Source organism: Procambarus clarkii, chromosome 12 (assembly GCF_040958095.1).
Source record: "Procambarus clarkii isolate CNS0578487 chromosome 12, FALCON_Pclarkii_2.0, whole genome shotgun sequence".
NCBI classification, from domain to species: Eukaryota; Metazoa; Arthropoda; class Malacostraca; order Decapoda; family Cambaridae; genus Procambarus; species Procambarus clarkii.
Window position 1 is genome coordinate 7377973 of NC_091161.1, and position 18804 is coordinate 7396776.

Genomic DNA, 18804 nt, shown 5'->3' on the forward strand with positions numbered 1-18804 from the left:
CTCTAATGATTCAAGCATAAAAATATTTTTTATATATAACACAGTTTTATCACTGTAATCCATTCTGCAGTGTGTCGAGAAGAATGGTGAGAACTGGCAAAATGTAGAGGCGTGCATCCTCTCGGATAAAGGTAGCAGCATTCTGAAGCACATGGGTGACATGACCAATAGTCTCAAGCCCCGTGTCTCCTTCATCCCAACAATTACTATTGATAGGGTAAGTAATGCCTTGTATTAATATTCAGCCCAACCTCCTATTTAGGTAGTACTTACGTTGTAACAATGAGGACCATCACCGACCGATGATGGACCGATGATGACATTGGTGATGGTCCTCATCACCAATGAGGACCATCACTCGGCCGACTGGCTCCCCGGTCGGCCGAGCGGACAGCACGCTGGACTTGTGTTTACTAGTTGTGTTTTTACGGGGGTTGAGCTTTGCTCTTTCGGCCCGTCTCTCAACTGTCAATTAACTGTTTACTAACTACTACTATTTTTTTTTTTTTTTTTTTTTTTTTCCCCACACCACACACACACACACCCCAGGAAGCGTGATCCTGTGGTCCTGGGTTCGATCCCAGGCGCCGGCGAGAAACAATAGGCAGAGTTTCTTTCACCCTATGCCCCTGTTACCTAGCAGTAAAATAGGTACCTGGGTGTTAGTCAGCTGTCACGGGCTGCTTCTTGGGGGTGGAGGCCTGGTCGAGGACCGGACCGCGGGGACATTAAAGCCCCGAAATCATCTCAAGATAACCTCAAGATAACCATTGTACAGTTTTGGTCATAAAATCCTTTCCATTTTGAATATATACATAGATTAGTAACGCTGCTGACTGGGTGTCCATGAATCATTATGAATTCCCTGGTTATAATCCATGGAATATGGACAGAATATGCTGAGAATGATAATGGATTATAAATAAGTACTGTATTTGAATAAGGTAGTAAACATTACGTTCCACAATACATCATGTTTACTAATACAGTGTATAATATTATATTTAGCTTACCGGAGGACATATGGCAAGAAGCTGTTTTTTGTGTATAATAGTAAATGACATCATTTTATGAATGAATGATAGTAAATGTTTCAAACATTTTCATTGGTCAAAGAATTCTTCTATTTCCTGGTTTATGCATTATTTGCCCTTGTCATTTGTTTTTGTTTCATTATGCATATATATACAGTGGAACCTTGGTTTACGAATTTAATCTGTTCCAAGAGACTGATCGTAATCGGAAAATTTGTACACTAAATCAAATTTTCCCATAGGAAATCGTATGGTGGGGGGGGGGAATGCATGGGGCAATGCTATATGCCGCATTGTATAAGCATCTTGAAAACACTGTATACAGCACCTTGAGAACACTGTATACAGCACCTTGCAAACACTGTATACAGCACCTTGAGAACATTGTATACTGCACCATGTTTGCAAATTTCCGAGATACAAAAATCGGGAGGGAAATCAACATGGAAAAAGACTTGCTATCACTTAAATACGATGTAAATAAGGTTTTGAAATGGTCAGAAGATTGGTAGATGCAGTTTAATGCTGACAAATGTAAGGTTTTCAGGCTTGATAATGATAATGGTTACAAGATGCGAGCTAGATGGTGTTGAGATTGCGAAGTTGGATTGTGAAAAGGCTCTGTGAGATTAAAAGGCTCTGATTAGTAAGAATTTAAAACCAAAAAATCAATGCATAAATGTTTGTAATAAGGCAAATAGGACACTGGGTTTTATTTATCGAAGCATTAGTAACAAGACCTGGTGGTGGTGTTCAGCTATATCTTGCTCCTGTTTGGCCCCATTTAGATTATGCAACTCAGTTCTGGTCTCCATACTGTAGAATAGATATAAAATTACTAGAATGCATCCAACGTAGGATGACAAAGTTAATCCCGCAAATTAGAAACCTGTCATACGAAGATAGCAAAGCTTAAATTACATTCTCTAAAAAGGCAAAGAATTATGGGTGACATGATAGAGGTGTACAAGTGGATGAATGGGCATAACTAAGAAGATATTAATAGGATATTAAAAGTATCGACACAAAATAGAACACGAAACATTAGGTATAAATTTAATAAGTTAACATTATCATGCCCTGGGCATGCGCGCAGCCAATTTAGACGTCACGCGCTCGACGTGCGGGCGAATGTGTGGGCAAGCGCACGGTGACACTGAAATGTGTATACTCGTTTCAGTTTTCTCACCTTAATTTTAGTGCTACGTCGTTCATTTTGGTATCATTGTGTTCACAATTAAATTCCCTACAGGTGTATATCAATATAATGTACAAAAGCCTGGCGTGACTCCCAACAGCAGAGCCTAAATTCGGCAAAAGTTACCCGTGAGCGCACAAAATTGGTAAAATGTGCATACTCGTTTCAGTTTTCTCACCTTAATTCTTGTGCTGCGTCGTTCGTTTTGGTATCATTGTGTTCACAATTAAATTCCCTACAGGTGTATATCAATATAATGTACAAAAGCCTGGCGTGCCTCCCCCGCAGGAAAGCCTAAAGTTACCTGTAAACAAGCACCAATTTGTACACCGCAACCTAATGTGTATACTCGTTCAGTTTGATAACATCAATTTTCGTGTTACGTCTTTCATTTTTGTATCAAATTGTTTGCAATAAAAAGGCGCGTATTTTAAAACTAGTCCCATAATAATAGAACAATAACTGGAATTTTAACAAATATTTTAATTCTCTGCTCATAATCACAAAATTATTTATCTTTCCAGTGTTCTGACATAAATATTTTTGTTACATTTTTCAGTTTGGTATCAAATTGTTCGCAACATAAAGGCTCGCATTATAAAACTACTCCCAACATAATAGCACAATAAATAGAATTTTAACAAATATTTTAAAATTTTGACCAAAAACGTATTTACAATCTCTCAAGTGTTCGGACATCAAGTTTCATGTTACGTCTTTCATTTTGGTATCAAATTGTGTGCACTCTAATGGCTCTTATTTTGAAACTATCTCGAGGTCGATCGGATAAAAAATGAATTTTATACAAATATTTTTGGAGTGGACGCGAGTCCTGTCCTCGGCTAGGACTCGAGAGAAAAAAAGTGGACGTGATCGGTGTCCAAAGCGAGCGATAGTGTTAAGATTTTCGAAAGACCTGGGTAAATACTGGTTCAATAACAGGATTACTGATTTGTGGAACCAATTACCGCTTAACATAATAAAAGTAGGATCCCATTATTGTTTCAAGTGTAGGTTGGACATATATATGAATGAGATTAGGTTGATATAAATAGGGGCTGCCTTATATGGGCCAATAGGCCTTCTGCAGTTACCTTCATTCTTATGTTCTTATAAGAACATTGTATACACCACCTTTAGAACATTGTATACACCACCTTTAGAGCATTGTATACACCACCTTTAGAACATTGTATACACCACCTTTAGAACATTGTATACACCACCTTTAGAACATTGTATACACCACCTTTAGAACATTGTATACACCACCTTTAGAACATTGTATACACCACCTTTAGAACATTGTATACACCACCTTTAGAACATTGTATACACCACCTTTAGAACATTGTATCCACCACCTTTAGAACATTGTATACACCACCTTTAGAACATTGTATACACCACCCTTAGAACATTGTATACACCACCTTGAGAACATTGAATACACCACATTGAGAACATTGTATACACCACCTTGAGAACATTGTATACCTGATTTACTGTAAACAACAGGGTGTATAAGGTGCTGTATGCAAGCACCGTCAAGGGCCGCTAACCCTAGTTGCCTCGACGAGGACAGGATGGTGACTATCAAGAATGAGAAAGGAAGTGCAAACCATCTCTTGGAGGCAGCTGATGGGTGAACATGGCACGGAAGCATCGTGGCAAAATTTCAAGAGTGTCATCACAGAACTCACTCTAAAATGTGCCAAAAAGAAGAAAGACAAGAAAGGGAACTCGGTGGATGATACAAGTCGTAAAACGAACATTAGTAACCAAGAGGAACCTCTGAACAACGTATAAATCTACCATGAACGTCATTGATTATGAGTTACACAAAAGGGCACTAAACTTGGCCGCTCAGAAAATCAGATCAGTCAAAGGAAACTTCGAAAGAAAAATTGCCCAAAATATAAAGATTAAAATTGTTCTACGCCTATACAAGAGGTAAAACTAAAACAAAGGACTATTGGACCCTTAATAGATCATACTAACCAAGCTATAAAGGATGATAAAAAATGCAACATTCTAAATAAATATTTTACATCGGTATTCACTCTTGAAAGGTTGGATGACATCCCATCACCCACACATATGTTTGAAGGAGGGGAGGAGAATGAATTTAGGGAAATGCCCATAGCATCCAAAATAATTAGAAAGAACATTGACAAACTAATCCTCAGGGAGGGAAATCATTCACCATCTTTCAGTGAACAGCCTTATGCAATTGACACAACATGAATTCGCTAAAAACAGATCCTGCCTTACAAATTTGCTCACATTTTTGGAAACGGTAAGCAGCTACTCGAACAAAGGCCTTCTGGTGGATGTAGTATACAGTGGTACCTTGGTTTACAACTGCCCTAGATTATGATGTTTTTGGTATATGACGTCAAATTCCTCATAAAATTTGACTTAGTGTACAACGTTTGCCTTGGAATATGACATCTGTAGATACTAGGATGGATTGAGCAAGCACATGGTTTTGTTGGGTGAGTGTGAGGCATGCTCAGTTTACCAGTATCTCCCACCTAGTGATGACCACACTTGAATTCTTTGTAAAGAATTTCATTGTTTTTCTGCTTTTCTTGCTCCCTGCAGCTATCGGACTGATATGCGATATATTAGTCTAGGGCATTAGTCAATGGGGTTCAGCCTACCAGGGACCACGAGCCAGAATCTGGCCCTCTCAGAGGCAAGGGAGCAATGGCCTCTGGAAAACCCCCCCTGTGGTTGGGGGTATTCCTTATCTTCCATCGACTAGGGTTTGGCACCCAAAAAGGTAGGCATATCAAAACAAACCCCACTTAGTAAGAAAATTGCAACCGAAAACCGAATAGGGAGGCACAACTCCCCCCAACTCTCATTGAAAAAAGCAATTGTCACATCACCGCTGCAGTGCCGCCCCCTCCGAAGCCGTAACTGCCAGAACTGTGCTGAATTTCAAAATATACCTGAAAAAGATAAATCATAAAGACAAATGGGGACCTTCGACAAGCTGCTGGCTTCCTGTCCTCGTTGAGTCCACTAGGGTTGGTGGCCCTCGGGTAAATATAATAATAATAATAATAATAATAATAATCTTTATTTAGGTAAGGTACATACATAAAGAGATTTACAAAGTTTGTTGGCTTTATAGATAGAGCTAGTACATACAATGCCTAAAGCCACTATTACGCAAAGCGTTTCGGGCAGGGTCGTTTCGGGCAGGGTCATATGCTCTAATTTGTCAGGAAATAGAATTACAATATCAAATATCATTAATTAAAAATATCAACAGTAAAGAACAGTTTTCGTCAGTAATATAATGCAAAGATTACTTAATTGATAATATAAAAACAAAATGTGGTAATTCTTGAAACAACTTGGCACCTTGAAAAGCAGTATTGCAAAGTTTAACCCCTCCTCCCTCCCTTCCCTGTACTTTTGACAACTGCTGCACATAAATTGACGTAAAAGGCAATTAGAAAGTAGAAATTGGTACTGTACTATTGTATTTGGACAAACTGGAAAACGTTTTTCTGATGTTGCAAAGAAAACATAATCTAACCTGACTTTCTTAGGCCTAATACATGTTATCTGAGGCCTAATATAGTACAAATTATGTGCAGTATATGCTATACTAGGCCTAAGAATATTTGGTTTTAGTTTTAGTTTTTTCGGTTGCTATAAAGTGAATACGGTAGTACCAAATACTACTATCTAATTGTCCATTACGTTTATGTATGTACGATGGTCCTCATAGTTACAGAACAGTACTATCTAAACAGTATCTAAACAGGAGGATGGTTGTAATATTTGTGGTGTGGTAAATAATCATAATTCCATTGGTAGTGTTGACTACCATTTATATCACCATACCTGAGGTAAGTAATCATTTGTTCAAACTAATGCTTTGGTCATTACCTTAACCACTGAACTGTGCAACACACCTACAGGTGCTCGACAGGGGGTGTGCAGTGCGCCTCCGGGATCTTATATTTTTAGTGTATGATTCAAAACTCTCGCTACTACATGGGGTTCACATCAGCTTCCTCAGGGCTCTTGTAAACAGATGCCATTTAAAAAAAAATCTACCAACATTCCCGGGTGTGAGAGCCTCAGTACTGAGTAACCAAGTGAGTGAGCAACCAAGGCTGGCACACGCAGCATGAGCTCAGAGCACTGCTGTTCAGCTTGTGACCACAGCATTGCCTAATAATGTCAAAATATATATATACAGTAACTGGTATTATTTAGCCATGATAGTATTACAGAAGAGCCTGAGTGTGGTAATGACTGTGTACAATGTTCAAATATCAATGAATCAATGCTGTTCACGATGTTCACAGCACTACCCACAACACCACAGCATTATTTCATCCATCTAGGAGTCTTCAAACAACTTCTTTTGTTACTTTACAAAATAAACTTGTGGTCAATTATTCATTTACAGATTTAGTGACCAGGTTTGTGATAATAGCAGGATTGTGGTGATAATTAGTGCTGTGCGTAATATTGTGGGAGGAGGAAATTTGGTGAGGGAGGGAATCCAGGTAGCGTCACTGTGTGACAGCCACTCCTGTTTTGCTCACCATACTAGCTTAGTGGTTCGTTATAGTGAACACATATATATATGGGTATATACAATGTGTGTATATATAGTGTAATAACAGCAACAGGAGTATGTGGGGAGGAGCCATTTTGGTGAGGGAGGTCGCTTTGTACTCGTAGCGTCGTCTGCTGGCTGCTGTGTGATTTCTCATGTAGTAAATGGTTGCTACTGTGCTGTTTAAAACACAATACCGGCTGACTTGCATAGTTATGGTGAATAAAACATGTAGGTACGTATACATAACGTGTGTAAATAGTGTAATAAATACAATAACAGTATGGTGGAAGGAGGAAAGTTGGCGAGTAAGGTGTAAGCCTGGTGTTGGAGGAGTGAGGGAAAGCTGGCTGGGTGTGGCAGCTCACACTCACAGAGTTCTGAGTGTGTTGATGGTGAATGTATATAGTGTGATAGTGTATAGTGTGTAAATATGTTGTAAATATACATAAATGAACATGAAACATTGGATACGTGAGCAATATATGTGGACACTTTTGAGACACATATAACACAGTGTCTTGGGACAGTACGGATGTTCTACTGCCATAATATTGTGTATGTGTTCATTATACATAGGATTGGCAAGAAAAAACAAAACAAATGTATTTAGGAATGTACACAAAAAATGAACAAAAAAATATTTGTGGCAACTCGCGCATGTTGAAGCTGGCGGGTGACTTGCTTCGGGAGTATACGCCATGGGAGACCATCAAATCGTGGCGTCACACGCCATTCTCCGGACCCCATTGCGGCCAAAGTAAGTATAATTTTGAATTTTTTTTCCAGGAGGAGCCCCTACGGCTCCCTGGAGCTATCCATGGCTGATATGGATACACTATTTTGCATCAGTCGATGTGGGTGGAGTTCTAGTCTACCGGGGACAACGAGCCAGAACCTGGCCCCCTCACAGAGGCACGGGGAGCAATGGCCCATAGAAATGCACATGTGATTTGGAGCATTCTATATCTGCCATCGACTGGGACAGGCACCCAGAAAGGTAAGGGCCACAAAACAAACCCCTATTCTGGTTAACAACAAAAATCGACAAACGAGTGGACAGAACTACCCCAGGAAAACGAACTAACAAGCATGACTTCACACGAGCCGCGCCGCATGTCTGTGCAGCTCCCCCCTCCCCAGGAGGGGGAAGGGGGAGCCCTAGACCCCCGAGCCGGCGATCCTCACTTCAGTTCCTCGGCTGATGGGATCGTGCATGGTCGTGTGGCTCCAGCTCCAGTCTTGTCTCAGTGCTGTGACTTGTTTTCAGTGCTGCTCTTACGGTGGTCGTGTGAGCTGGGAGTAGTTTTCTCAGGTACTCGGGCTGCATGTGCTTAGGGTTACCTTCCCCGAGTGCCCTGTAAGTACTGCCCTTGGGGCTTGGGGTTGCCTTCCACATTTCACCTTGGGTCTACCTCTGTTGGCTTTTCGCTGCTTGGCATTTGGCCGCCCCGAGTGTTTGGGGGTTTTCCTCCCTTGTTTACCTTGGGGTTAGTGGTAGTTTTAGCACCGGTGGGGAGCAGGGTACTACGTAGCTAGTTTTCACTTATAATAGCGGCTGGCTCTGTTCCCACTGGGTACATTGTCCACTTGCGTGGTTTTTCTTTTCTTTTTGCCTGGTGGAGGAGTCTGCCTTGTGTTTTTCCCTTCCCCCTATATTAGGGTCATTTGTGTAGTGGCACCCCTTGCTTCGCTCTCACGAGTAGACACGTCCCGTGGGTTCAGCTTTTAGCAGTTTGCTTGGTAGTTTGGGACGCCGGTTAGCAGTGCCCTGCCTAGGATAACCCTTAGCAGACCCAGTCTAGGGGCCCTGGGAAACCCCATGGGGGCTCTCGGGTCCGATGGAGGAGACCCTTGCATCCCCTCTCGCTGTGTGCGAGTTTGAGGGTTGCTCTGTCCCCTTGTCTCAGGGTGACTCTCATTGTTTTTGCCTCCGTCATGCTGCCTGTTGGGTCGGTGACACATTCGACCCCGAGTCCTGCGAGCTGTGTTGCTTGTTCGTGACTCAATTCACCCAGTCTGCTGATAATTTACTTCGGGTGCAGGCAGCTCGTGCGTTGCAAGGTAGGTTTAGGTTGTTTGCAACATGCTCGGGTTGTCGCTTCCCCGGACGCCCCGAGGCTGCCCCACTTTGTGTATAGGGACCCGGACTTGGGAGTGTTGGTTGCTTCAGCCCTAGATCCGTCCGCGCCCCCTTGTTCTTCCCCTTCAGTGGTTCATTCTGTCTCCCTCCCCCCCTTCCCTTGCTTCCGGCCCCTAAGCGTCTGAGGGCTTTGGGGTCGGGGTGGGGTTTAGAGGTTTCTGAGACTCGGGCGGTTTCGGGGGTTGCCCAGTCCGGGGTGGCTACGGAGGCATTCGAGTCTGTTCCTCCGACCGATGCTCCGGGGTCTGACCAGTGGGCCCCTTCTCTTCCGGCTCTTTCGGCTGCCCGGCTTTTTCTTGTGAGGCCGGGGCTTTGGAGGACGGCTCGGCCCCGGGGCCTGGTGTAGAGGCTCCTGGGGTTGGGGAGGAGCTGACTTGGGGACTTTGGGCTCCATTGGACCCTGCCTGGATTTTCCGTCCTTCTGAGCGGGGCTTACTGTTGCAAGGAGTGGGATTTTCCTTTTCCCCCTCTGCGTACGATTTGAACTTGGGTTCTGATTCTCCCCAGGTTCGGTTCCGTTTTTCCGGAGGTTTTCGGCTTCCTGCATCTCTCCGCCTGAGGTGCGGTCGGCATTTGCGGCTTACCTCCTGTGTGACGCGGAGTATACCTCCATAATAGATCCTTCTTCATTCAGGTTTGGATCATCGTGTCCTTACTGGGTGTGTTATGAGGTTCTGGGGGTTCAGCGAAAACAAGGGGCAGACTGCCCCTTGTTTTCGCTGGATGCTTGGGACTCGTTCTGTCAGACCCGCACGTTTGAAGGGCGTGAGGCATTAACGGTGGTCCAGGTTTACCTGTGGGGCGATTTTGAGCACCTTAATGAGTGTCTTTTCGCTCCTGCCCTTCTGCGTGATGTTGGTGCGGTCTTTGCTTCCTCTTGGGAATCCGCTTGGGCCCTGGTTCTTAGGTTGTCTTCTCCCTTTTGTCCTCTGCTTTTTGAGGCTTCTGCGGTTGAGCGTTATATTCAGGCAGCTTCTTCCTCTTGCTGCCCTATGTCTGAGTTGTTGGTGCTCCGGGGGAACCGGGGGGGTTCCTTCCCAGCGGGGTCGTACCAGGGCTCGCGGTTCCGTTCGTCAGGGTGGGCCACAGGTGTCGGATTCGGTGCCGGTGCCACCTGCAGTCCCACCTGTGCCTGGTCGGCGCGGTGTTCGCTCTGCTCGCAGGTTGGGTTCTCGCAAAGGGCAGCGGCCCTTTTGGGGTTCACCCCATTGACAGGGCGATGGGAGGGGGGAGGCTGACTTTGTTTGCTCATGCCTGGTCTCACGATTTGTGGGTTTATCGGGTCGTTTCTCGCGGCCTGCGGTGGCGTTGGGTGGCTTCTCTTCCTACGGGGGGTTCGGGGCTAACAGGGCAGGCTTCCTCTCCTGCTCTCCGTCGGGTCATCTTGGAGTGGGTATGCTTGGGCGTGGTTGAAACGACACCATCCCTCAGGTGGGTTTCCTGCCTGTTTCCAGTTCCGAAATGTGACTGTGCAGATCTGCGGTTCATTGTGGACTTGTCCCGTCTGAACCCTTAGGTTTCCTGCCCCTCGTTTCGGATGACCACTCTATCCCAGGCCCGGCTTCTGTTGGAGCCGGGTGCTTGGATGGTGTCCGTGGACCTCAAGGTCACGTATTGGCACGTCCCTATTCATGTGGGGTTCCAGGACTGGCTCGGTTTTGTTGTGGGGCGTCAGTGCTACCGCTTTCGTTGTCTCCCCTTCGGGTTGAACCTGGCACCTCACGTGTTCACACGCCTTGCCCTGGTCGTGGTGGCCCGTCTGTTAGGTGTTCGGGTGTTGGCTTGCCTTGACTGGCTGGTTTGGGCTCCAAGTCGGTCTGCGTGTCTGCTTGCCAGGGATTTGGTGCTTTCCCAGCTCTCCGGGTTCGGGTTCCTGGTGGTCTGGCGGAAGTTCCGTCTGGTGCGCTCCCAGGTTCGGTCCTGGCTGGGTCTTGTGTGGGACTCTCGGACCGTTTCCTTGTTTCTTCCTCTGGAGTCTCTCCTTCGGGTGTGGTCTCGCCTGTGTCTGTTTCTGGGGGGCTCCCGGGTCACCCAGCGGTTGCTCGAGGGTTTGTGCAGGAGCCTGAACTTCGCGATGTTGGTCTACCCGCTGGGGTCGGGTTTGACTTCGTCAGCTGTTCTGGTTCCTTCGGGGACGTCCCTTCCGCCTCTCTCGCGATAGCTGGGTTCGACCCCCGGGGGCTTTGCATCGGCTGCTGCGTCGCCGGCTTCCTCTTCGGGTTTTTCGGGGTTCAGTGCCTTGGCGCCTACCCGAGCCCTCGCTCGATGTGTTCATGAACGCGTCGTCTCTCGGCTGGGGTTTTGTGACCAGTGCTCACCAGGCCGGCCAGGGGCAGTGGGGTCCGTCCTTCCGTCGGGTCCACAGCACGGTGCGGGAGTTCGCGGCGGTGTTGTTTGCGCTTCGGAGGGTTCGGGTCGCCTGCAGAGCGACGATCCGGCTCCATTCGGACTGCTCCCCGGTGGTTCATTGCCCAAGCCGAGGGGGTTCGATGTGGTCCTTGGCTCTTTGGGGTTGGTCGCTTTGGATGACTCGTCTGCTGAGTTCTCGGGGTTTGCCTCTCCTGGTCGTTCACGTCCAGGGGGTGTCCAATGTCCTGGCGGACGGCCTGTCCAGGTTCGTTCCTCTGTCCACGGAATAGACGGTCGATGCCAACTCCTTCAGTTGGCTCTGCCGGACATTCGGGTGCCCGGAGGTGGACCTCTTCGCGTCGACATGGTCGAGGCGTCTTCCAGTTCCGATGGCCTCGCAGTCGGGGAAGGGCGCCATGTAAACTGGAAGACTCCTCGACCATGCCGACGCGAAGAGGTCCACCTCCGGGCACCCGAATGTCCGGCAGGGGCTCCTGGTGGGGGCTCCTATACCTCTTTCCCCCAGTTCAGCTGCTGCTCCAGGTCATGGCTCGCTTGGAGACGTACCTGGGTTGAGCGGTCCTCTTGGCCCCGTGGTGGCCGGCCCAGCCGTGGTTTCAGGCGCTGCTTGCCTGGTGTCCGAACCCGGAGTTTTTTCCGCGGCTCCGCCTCTTTCAGGAGATCAGGCCGGTCTGGTATGTGACTGGTTCGCTCTTCTCTACGAGTCTTCGCGTTTGGTGTTTTTGACTCGTGTTTATCACCATCTTTATGGTGAGCAGGTGGCTTCCTTGTTGGTTTCTCACCTGCGAGTTTCCTGGTGGTCCTTCCGGTTCTTTTTTTCTCTTGGTTGTTTCAGGACCGTCATTTGATGCCTAATACTGTTGCCTCGTATCGTATGGCGCTGGCGGAGCCGCTGCAGCTTGCTTTCGGTATTGATGTTACTTCTGCACCATTTTGCAAGCTGTCTCGGGCGTTGTTTCACCTCTGGCCTGCTCATGCGCCGCCTGAGCCATCCTGGTCCTTGGACAGAGTGCTCTTCTATCTTTCTTCTCCTCGGGTTGTTGTGGCCCCTTTGGTTCAAGATTGTTTTGCCTAGGCTCTTTTTCTGTTGACATTAGCCTCTGGGGGTCGCGTGGTGGAGCTTCATGCTCTTCTCCGGCGCAGAGGTTTTTGCTCCTTTGGTCATGGTCTTTGGTATGTTCGTCTGCAGCCGTCTCCCTCTTTTCTGGCGAAGAATGAGACTGCTGCTTTCCGGAGGGGTCCTTGGGTTTTGGATGCTTGGTTGGTCAGGCTGGGGGTTTACCATGTGTTGTGTCCGGTTGCGGCCCTCCGCCGTTATCTGTGCGCTACGGCTTCTGTGTCCGGGGACGCACTTTGAGTTGATCCGGTTTCCCTTCTTCCCTGTTCGTGGGTTTAGGTTTCTCAGGTCGTCCGCAGGGTTATTAAATCCAGCCAGCCTGCGGTCTATCCCCGTGCCCATGACGTTCGTAAGTTTGCTGCTCTTGCTGCCGTCTTCGGCAATATGTCTTTGGCTGATATTCGGGCACGGGGAATTTGGCGGTCGAACAGGGTCCTGGCTGCACGCTACCTTGTGAACGTTTCTGGGTCCAGTCGGGCCTGTGTTGCTTTAGGTCGGCGGAAGCAGCCCGCTGTCTCATCTTTGCGTTGAGGAGTGAAGTGCCGACCGCCTTCTGGGTAAGTCCCCTAGGTTTTCTTTGGTAGTCTTTGGTGAGGTAGCTCCAGGGAGCAGTAGGGGCTCCCCCCAAATACCAGCATTGAATGTAATGAAACGCCATTTTCTGGGTGAGTCCCGGAGGCTCTTCGGTATCCCTCCTGCCCTCTGGTTGGTGGTTTTTCGCGGTTTTTGATACCCAGCCTCTAAACTGGGATGAGGATTGCCGGCTCGGGGGTCTGGGGCTCCCCCCTTTCCCCTTCCTGGGAGGGGGGAGCTGCGCAGACTGTGGCGCGGCTCGTGTGACGTCAGGCTTGTTTGCTCGGTTTCTTTTGGGGAGTTCTGTCCACTCGTTTGTCAATTTTCAATGTTAACCAGAATAGGGGTTTGTTTTGTGGTGCTTACCTTTCTAGGTGCCTGCTCCGATCGATGGCAGATATAGAATGCTCCAAATCACATGTGCATTTCTATGAGCCATTGCTCCCCGTGCCTCTGTGAGGGGGCCAGGTTCTGGCTCGTGGTCCCTGGTTGGCTAGAACTCCACCCACATCGACTGATGCAAAATAGTTAGGGTATCCATATCAACTAAGGAAAGCTCCGGGAAGCCTCCAGGACTCGCCCAGAAAATGGCGTTTCATTACATTCAACGCTGGTTTTTTTTACATATGTGATCAGGGAAGGGCATTTAACATTTTCAAAAACAAAATAAATTTTTCACAAGAATTTATTTCCTGCGCACAGGTGAGGGGGGTGCCATATTTGGAAGGCGAGCAGCACAGTGATTAAGCATTAATTATTAATAATTATTAAATAATTTAATTAGTTGTAATTTGACTAAATGCTTGTAAATAAGTGCTATATAATTAATTCTTTTGCTGTACTAGTCACAATCATACAAATAAAGAAAGTGTTTAATTCCTATAAAAATAATTAAATTTTGCCAGGTGCTTGGAAATAGTTTTTACAGGTAGTGTTTAGCAAAACATATGGTCTTCTAACGAGAGGCAAAGTAAAACCATTGTTGAATGTAATGAAATGCCAATTTCTTGGTGAGCCCTGGTGGCTCCCTGAATCTATCTCGCTGATATGGCCCCCCTAACTACTGGGTTGCATCAGCTTTTGAGTAAAGTTCGGCATTCCAAGGACCAGAGCTAGAACCTGACCCCGTCTCACATAGGCACAGAAAGCAAGCGACACTCTGCCACCTCATAGGGAAAGGGACCCAGAAAGTCAGCAAACCAATACAAACCACTGCTGGGTTTAGAGAGACCAAAGCTTCTCAACCCGCTGAATGAACTCTTCCAGCAATGTAAACAAATGATGGAAAATGCCTCATAACAAGTGTGTACTCATTCACCCACCCCCCTCCCACACACTTGGGGAAGGAGGGGGACCATGGCTCATGCTAGCCACTGACTTAAGCTCTCAGTTCTGAAGCAGATGCATGCAGAACATTTCCCATTCTGGATGCATTGGGATGGGGGAGGGGGGTGGGTAGACTCTGAGAACCACCAGAGTTCACCCAGAAATTACCATTTCATTACATTCAATGCTGGTTTTCTGGAGGAGCCCCTTACTGCTTCCATGAAGCTAATTAATTATCCAGGGAGAAGATAAATAAATCACAAAGATAAAAAATAATATAAAGAAGATAAGTAAATCGACAATAAATCGCAAATAGGAGAACAGACAACCTCAACACCACAAACCCAACATGGAGACATGTGGAGGCTGCTTTAAGCCACTTTGGAAGAGTGTTGTAGGGATTGTATGTAACATTTGCAACATAAGATTTCACCTGAGTTATACAGGATTGCCTACACAATATGCAAACAGACAGGATAACTAATGGATATGTCACAATGACAGACAGATGTGGGAAAACATCACCAAACTAATGAATGACATTCCTGAAGTATATAGGCTACATTTCACACAAAAGCTACCGAATATATATGCAGAGTATGTAAAGACAGCAACGTACACTGAACACAACCCAGGGACTGGGAGTTTAGAGAGCCAAATTAGCAATGTAGAAGGACATTGTGTCGAGGTCCACAAAAATGAAGGGAATATTGAAGAGCAAACTGGTAATAGGAGTAAGGAGAGAAACAATGAGAAGGACGAAAGCAACAAGGAGAAAGATAAGGGCAATACTGAGGAAGTTGGAACAAAAAACAGAGGTAGCCAAGTCGTGCACAGGTACAAACAATAAGAATACAAGCACAGATCAAAATATTTGCAGATATGGGACCAGAGGCACAGAATGCACGTTCATGCATTCCCGGAAATGCCAAAACATGTTAGGGAAAAGCAGATGTCATTTTGGTACAGATTGTAGATATTACCACCCCAAACAATGCAAACTCTCAGTTAATGAGAGGAAATGCTATGATCTTCATTGCCCTGATTTCCACGAGAGGTACACAGTGCTATATAAGAGAGGAAGTCCAATATAATAGCCCGGGAAATTTTTTAGAGGCAAACAGAACTAGAGGGAGGAACAGACAGGCAGAAACATAGTAGGAGTACGGATGGAGAGGGGGAAATGCCCCAAGACTGGACAATGATTTGTCATCAACCCCACACATACTACACCCCCCAACTACACAGAAACTACCACACTCCCCAGTACCACTTCCAAAACTGGAAAAACCATTGCCAGACCAGCACACACTTGGTCAGGGTAGAGAGGAGGGAGAACTACCAAAACCTTCCAGAAGTGACACACAATCACACAGAAGTGACAATCATTCATATTTGCAAACATACAAGGTCTAAAGTCAAAATAAAAAAAATAAAGTAAAGTTCATAAATGGCATCCTATTAGAGTCAAACTCAATATATGGGGCATTCACGGAATCTCACACGAAAGATTACATGGATAGTGAAATCTGGATCCCAAATTATAATTTATAAAGATGTGATAAAGAAACTAGGTCAAATGGAGGAGTAGGTCTCCACTACTAACACTACTATTCACTACTTGTGAATAACAAGTCTAACACACTAAACTTGTTATTCACAAACAATGATGAACTAATCTGAGACATTACAATCTCAGATACTACATACTCAGACCATAAGCTCATTGAAGTGCGAACTAGCATAAATAACAGTAGTAGGTCTAAGAGACCCAACAAGCGAGAAGGGGTATTCAATCTATTCAATTTCAACAATAAGAGGATCGACTGGGAAAAAAATAAATGTAGACCTTGCAAACATTCAATGGGAAACGGTCTTAAGTGACAAAACTCCCACACAGGGAACAGCTCAACTGACAGCTGAAGCATACAAGGTCTGCTTGAAGCACGTGCCTATGAGGAGGGTCGGAAAGAGGACCACTCTAGAAAGAGAACGCACACGACTGTACAGGAGAAGGAAAAAATAACGGAAATGCTTAGGCAGACACAACTATCACAAGAAAGGAAAATAAACCTAAACAGGGAGATCGAAGAAATAGAACAAACGTTGAAGCGATCAAATGAGTCTGAGGAAATGGAATTGGAACAGAAAGCTATACAAGAGATAAAGAAAAATCCGAAATATTTTTTCTCGTATGCAAAATCAAAATCAAAAACCTCCACCAATATTGGACCTTTAATTACAACTGAAGGTACGTACACAGAGGACAACAAAGAAATTAGTGAAATTCTAAGAAGCCAGTATAAGTCTGTTTAGCACACCAATAAACAACATGAAAGTTGATGACCCAGACAGCTTCTTTATGAATGATATTCTAGCTGCAGATAATATAACGGATATTAACACAAACTCGGAAGACTTTGAAAGAGAAATTGACAATACGCCCATGCACTCAGCTCCTGGGCCGGACTTGTGGAATTTAATATTCATTAAGAAATGTAAAGTACCAGTAGCGCGAGCGCTTTGCATAATATGGAGAAAAAGCCTGGATACAGGGGAGATACCAGCTGCACTTAAATCACCAGATATTGCTCTGCTGCACAAGGGGGGTAGTAAAGCCTTGGCAAAAAATTATAGACGAGTTGTACTAACATCACACATTATAAAAGTTTTTGAAAGTGTGATTAGGAATCAAATTTCTAGTTTTATGGAAAATAATGAACTACACAACCCAGGACAACATGGATCTAAAGCGGGAAGATCCTGTCTGACACAGTTACTCAACCACTATGACAAAATCACAGAAGCTCTAGAAGAAAAGCAAAATGCAGATGTAAATACACAGACTTTGCAAAGGCATTCGACAAATGTGATCATGGAGTGATATTACACAAAATGAGGTCAATGTGAATAACTGGTCAAGTAGGATACTGGATACTCGATTTCCTGTCGAACAGAACACAAAGAGTAACAGTCAATCAAATAAAATAAAGTCCAAGTGCAGTTAAAAGTTCTTTACCTCAAGGTAAAGTCCTTGAACCACTGCTTTTCTTTATTCTCATATCAGATATAGACAAAAATAAAAGTCACAGCTTCGTGTCATCCTTTGCAGATGATACAAAAATCAGCATGAAAATTACCTCTGCGGAAGACATTGAAAAACTATAAGCAGATGTCAATAAAGTTTTCGATTGGGCAGCAGAAAATAACATGATGTTTAATAGTGATAAATTCCAGGTACTCGGGTATAGCAAAAATGAGGATCTGAAACATAATACAGGGTACAAAACACAATCGAATCTGCTCATAGTAGGAGAACAGCATGTCAAGAATTTGGGAATAATGATGTCCGATGACCTAACGTTTAGGGAGCATAACCAAGCAAATATTGCGTCAGCCAGAAAAATGATCGGATGGATTACGAGAACTTTGAAATCCAGGGCATCACAATGATTGTACTCTTCAAGTCACTTGTGTTGTCCCATCTTGAGTACTGCTCGGTACTCACTTCCCCCCTTCAGAGCAGGAGATATTGCTGAAATTGAGGGAATACAGAAAACATATACGGCATGCATAGACGCGATAAAGCACCTAAATTATTGGGATCGTCTCAAAGCTCTCCAAATGTACTCGCTAGAAAGGAGACGAGGGAGATACCAAATAATATACACATGAAAAATACTGGAGGGCCAGGTCTCAAATCTACACGGTAAAATAACAACATACTGGAGTGAATGATATGGAAGAAAATGCAGAATAGAACCAGTGAAGAGCAGAGGTGCCATATGCACAATCAGAGAACACTGTATAAACATCAGAGGTCCACGGTTGTTCAACGTCCTCCCAGCGACTATAAGAAATATTGTTGGAACAACCGTGGACATCTTCAAGAGAAAACTAGGCTATTTTCTAAAAAAAACATGCCGGACCAACCGGGCTGTGGTGGGTATGAGAGTCTGCGAAGTGATCCAAGCAACAGCCTAGTAGACCAAACTCTCACAAGTCAAGCCTGGCCTCAGGCTGGGCTTGGGGATTAGAAGAACTCCCAGAACCTCATCAAGCAGGTATAAGAAGAAAAGACGAGGACACAGGGAGGAGGAGGAATCATAGGCAGTTGAGACAATTGGATGACTGTGGAAAACATAAAAAAACCTGAGACGGAATTAAGAATACAGGATCGACCTACGAAGCATCCACAGAGGCAGAATCAGTGGCATGAAGGTAGCAGCCAAAAAACTACTAGTGGGAACGGCACAACACGCACCTCTAGCCAAACCAACTGAGTGATCATTATCAGAAAAAGAGCTGGTGGCATGACAAAATGCCCACCGGGGCCAAAAGAATAGAAACTCCACCTCTGGAAGAGCATAAACTTCCCTGACCCTACAACCGGAAGCCAGGGCCAACAAAAAGAAGAGCTAAATGAAGAGAATCCTGGACCAAAGGGAA

General features: G+C 45.2%; 1 protein-coding gene across 2 annotated transcripts in view; it reads left to right on the forward strand.

Annotated features, from left to right (window-relative positions):
• Positions 1–18804, forward strand: part of LOC123749151 (gamma-interferon-inducible lysosomal thiol reductase) — a 124591-nt gene that overhangs the window by 88479 nt on the left and 17308 nt on the right. For both annotated transcript variants that reach the window (XM_069323212.1, XM_069323211.1), the window contains exon 4: positions 71–217. In XM_069323212.1, coding sequence (XP_069179313.1) covers positions 71–217 — 147 coding nt within the window. The remainder of the gene's footprint in view (positions 1–70; positions 218–18804) is intronic.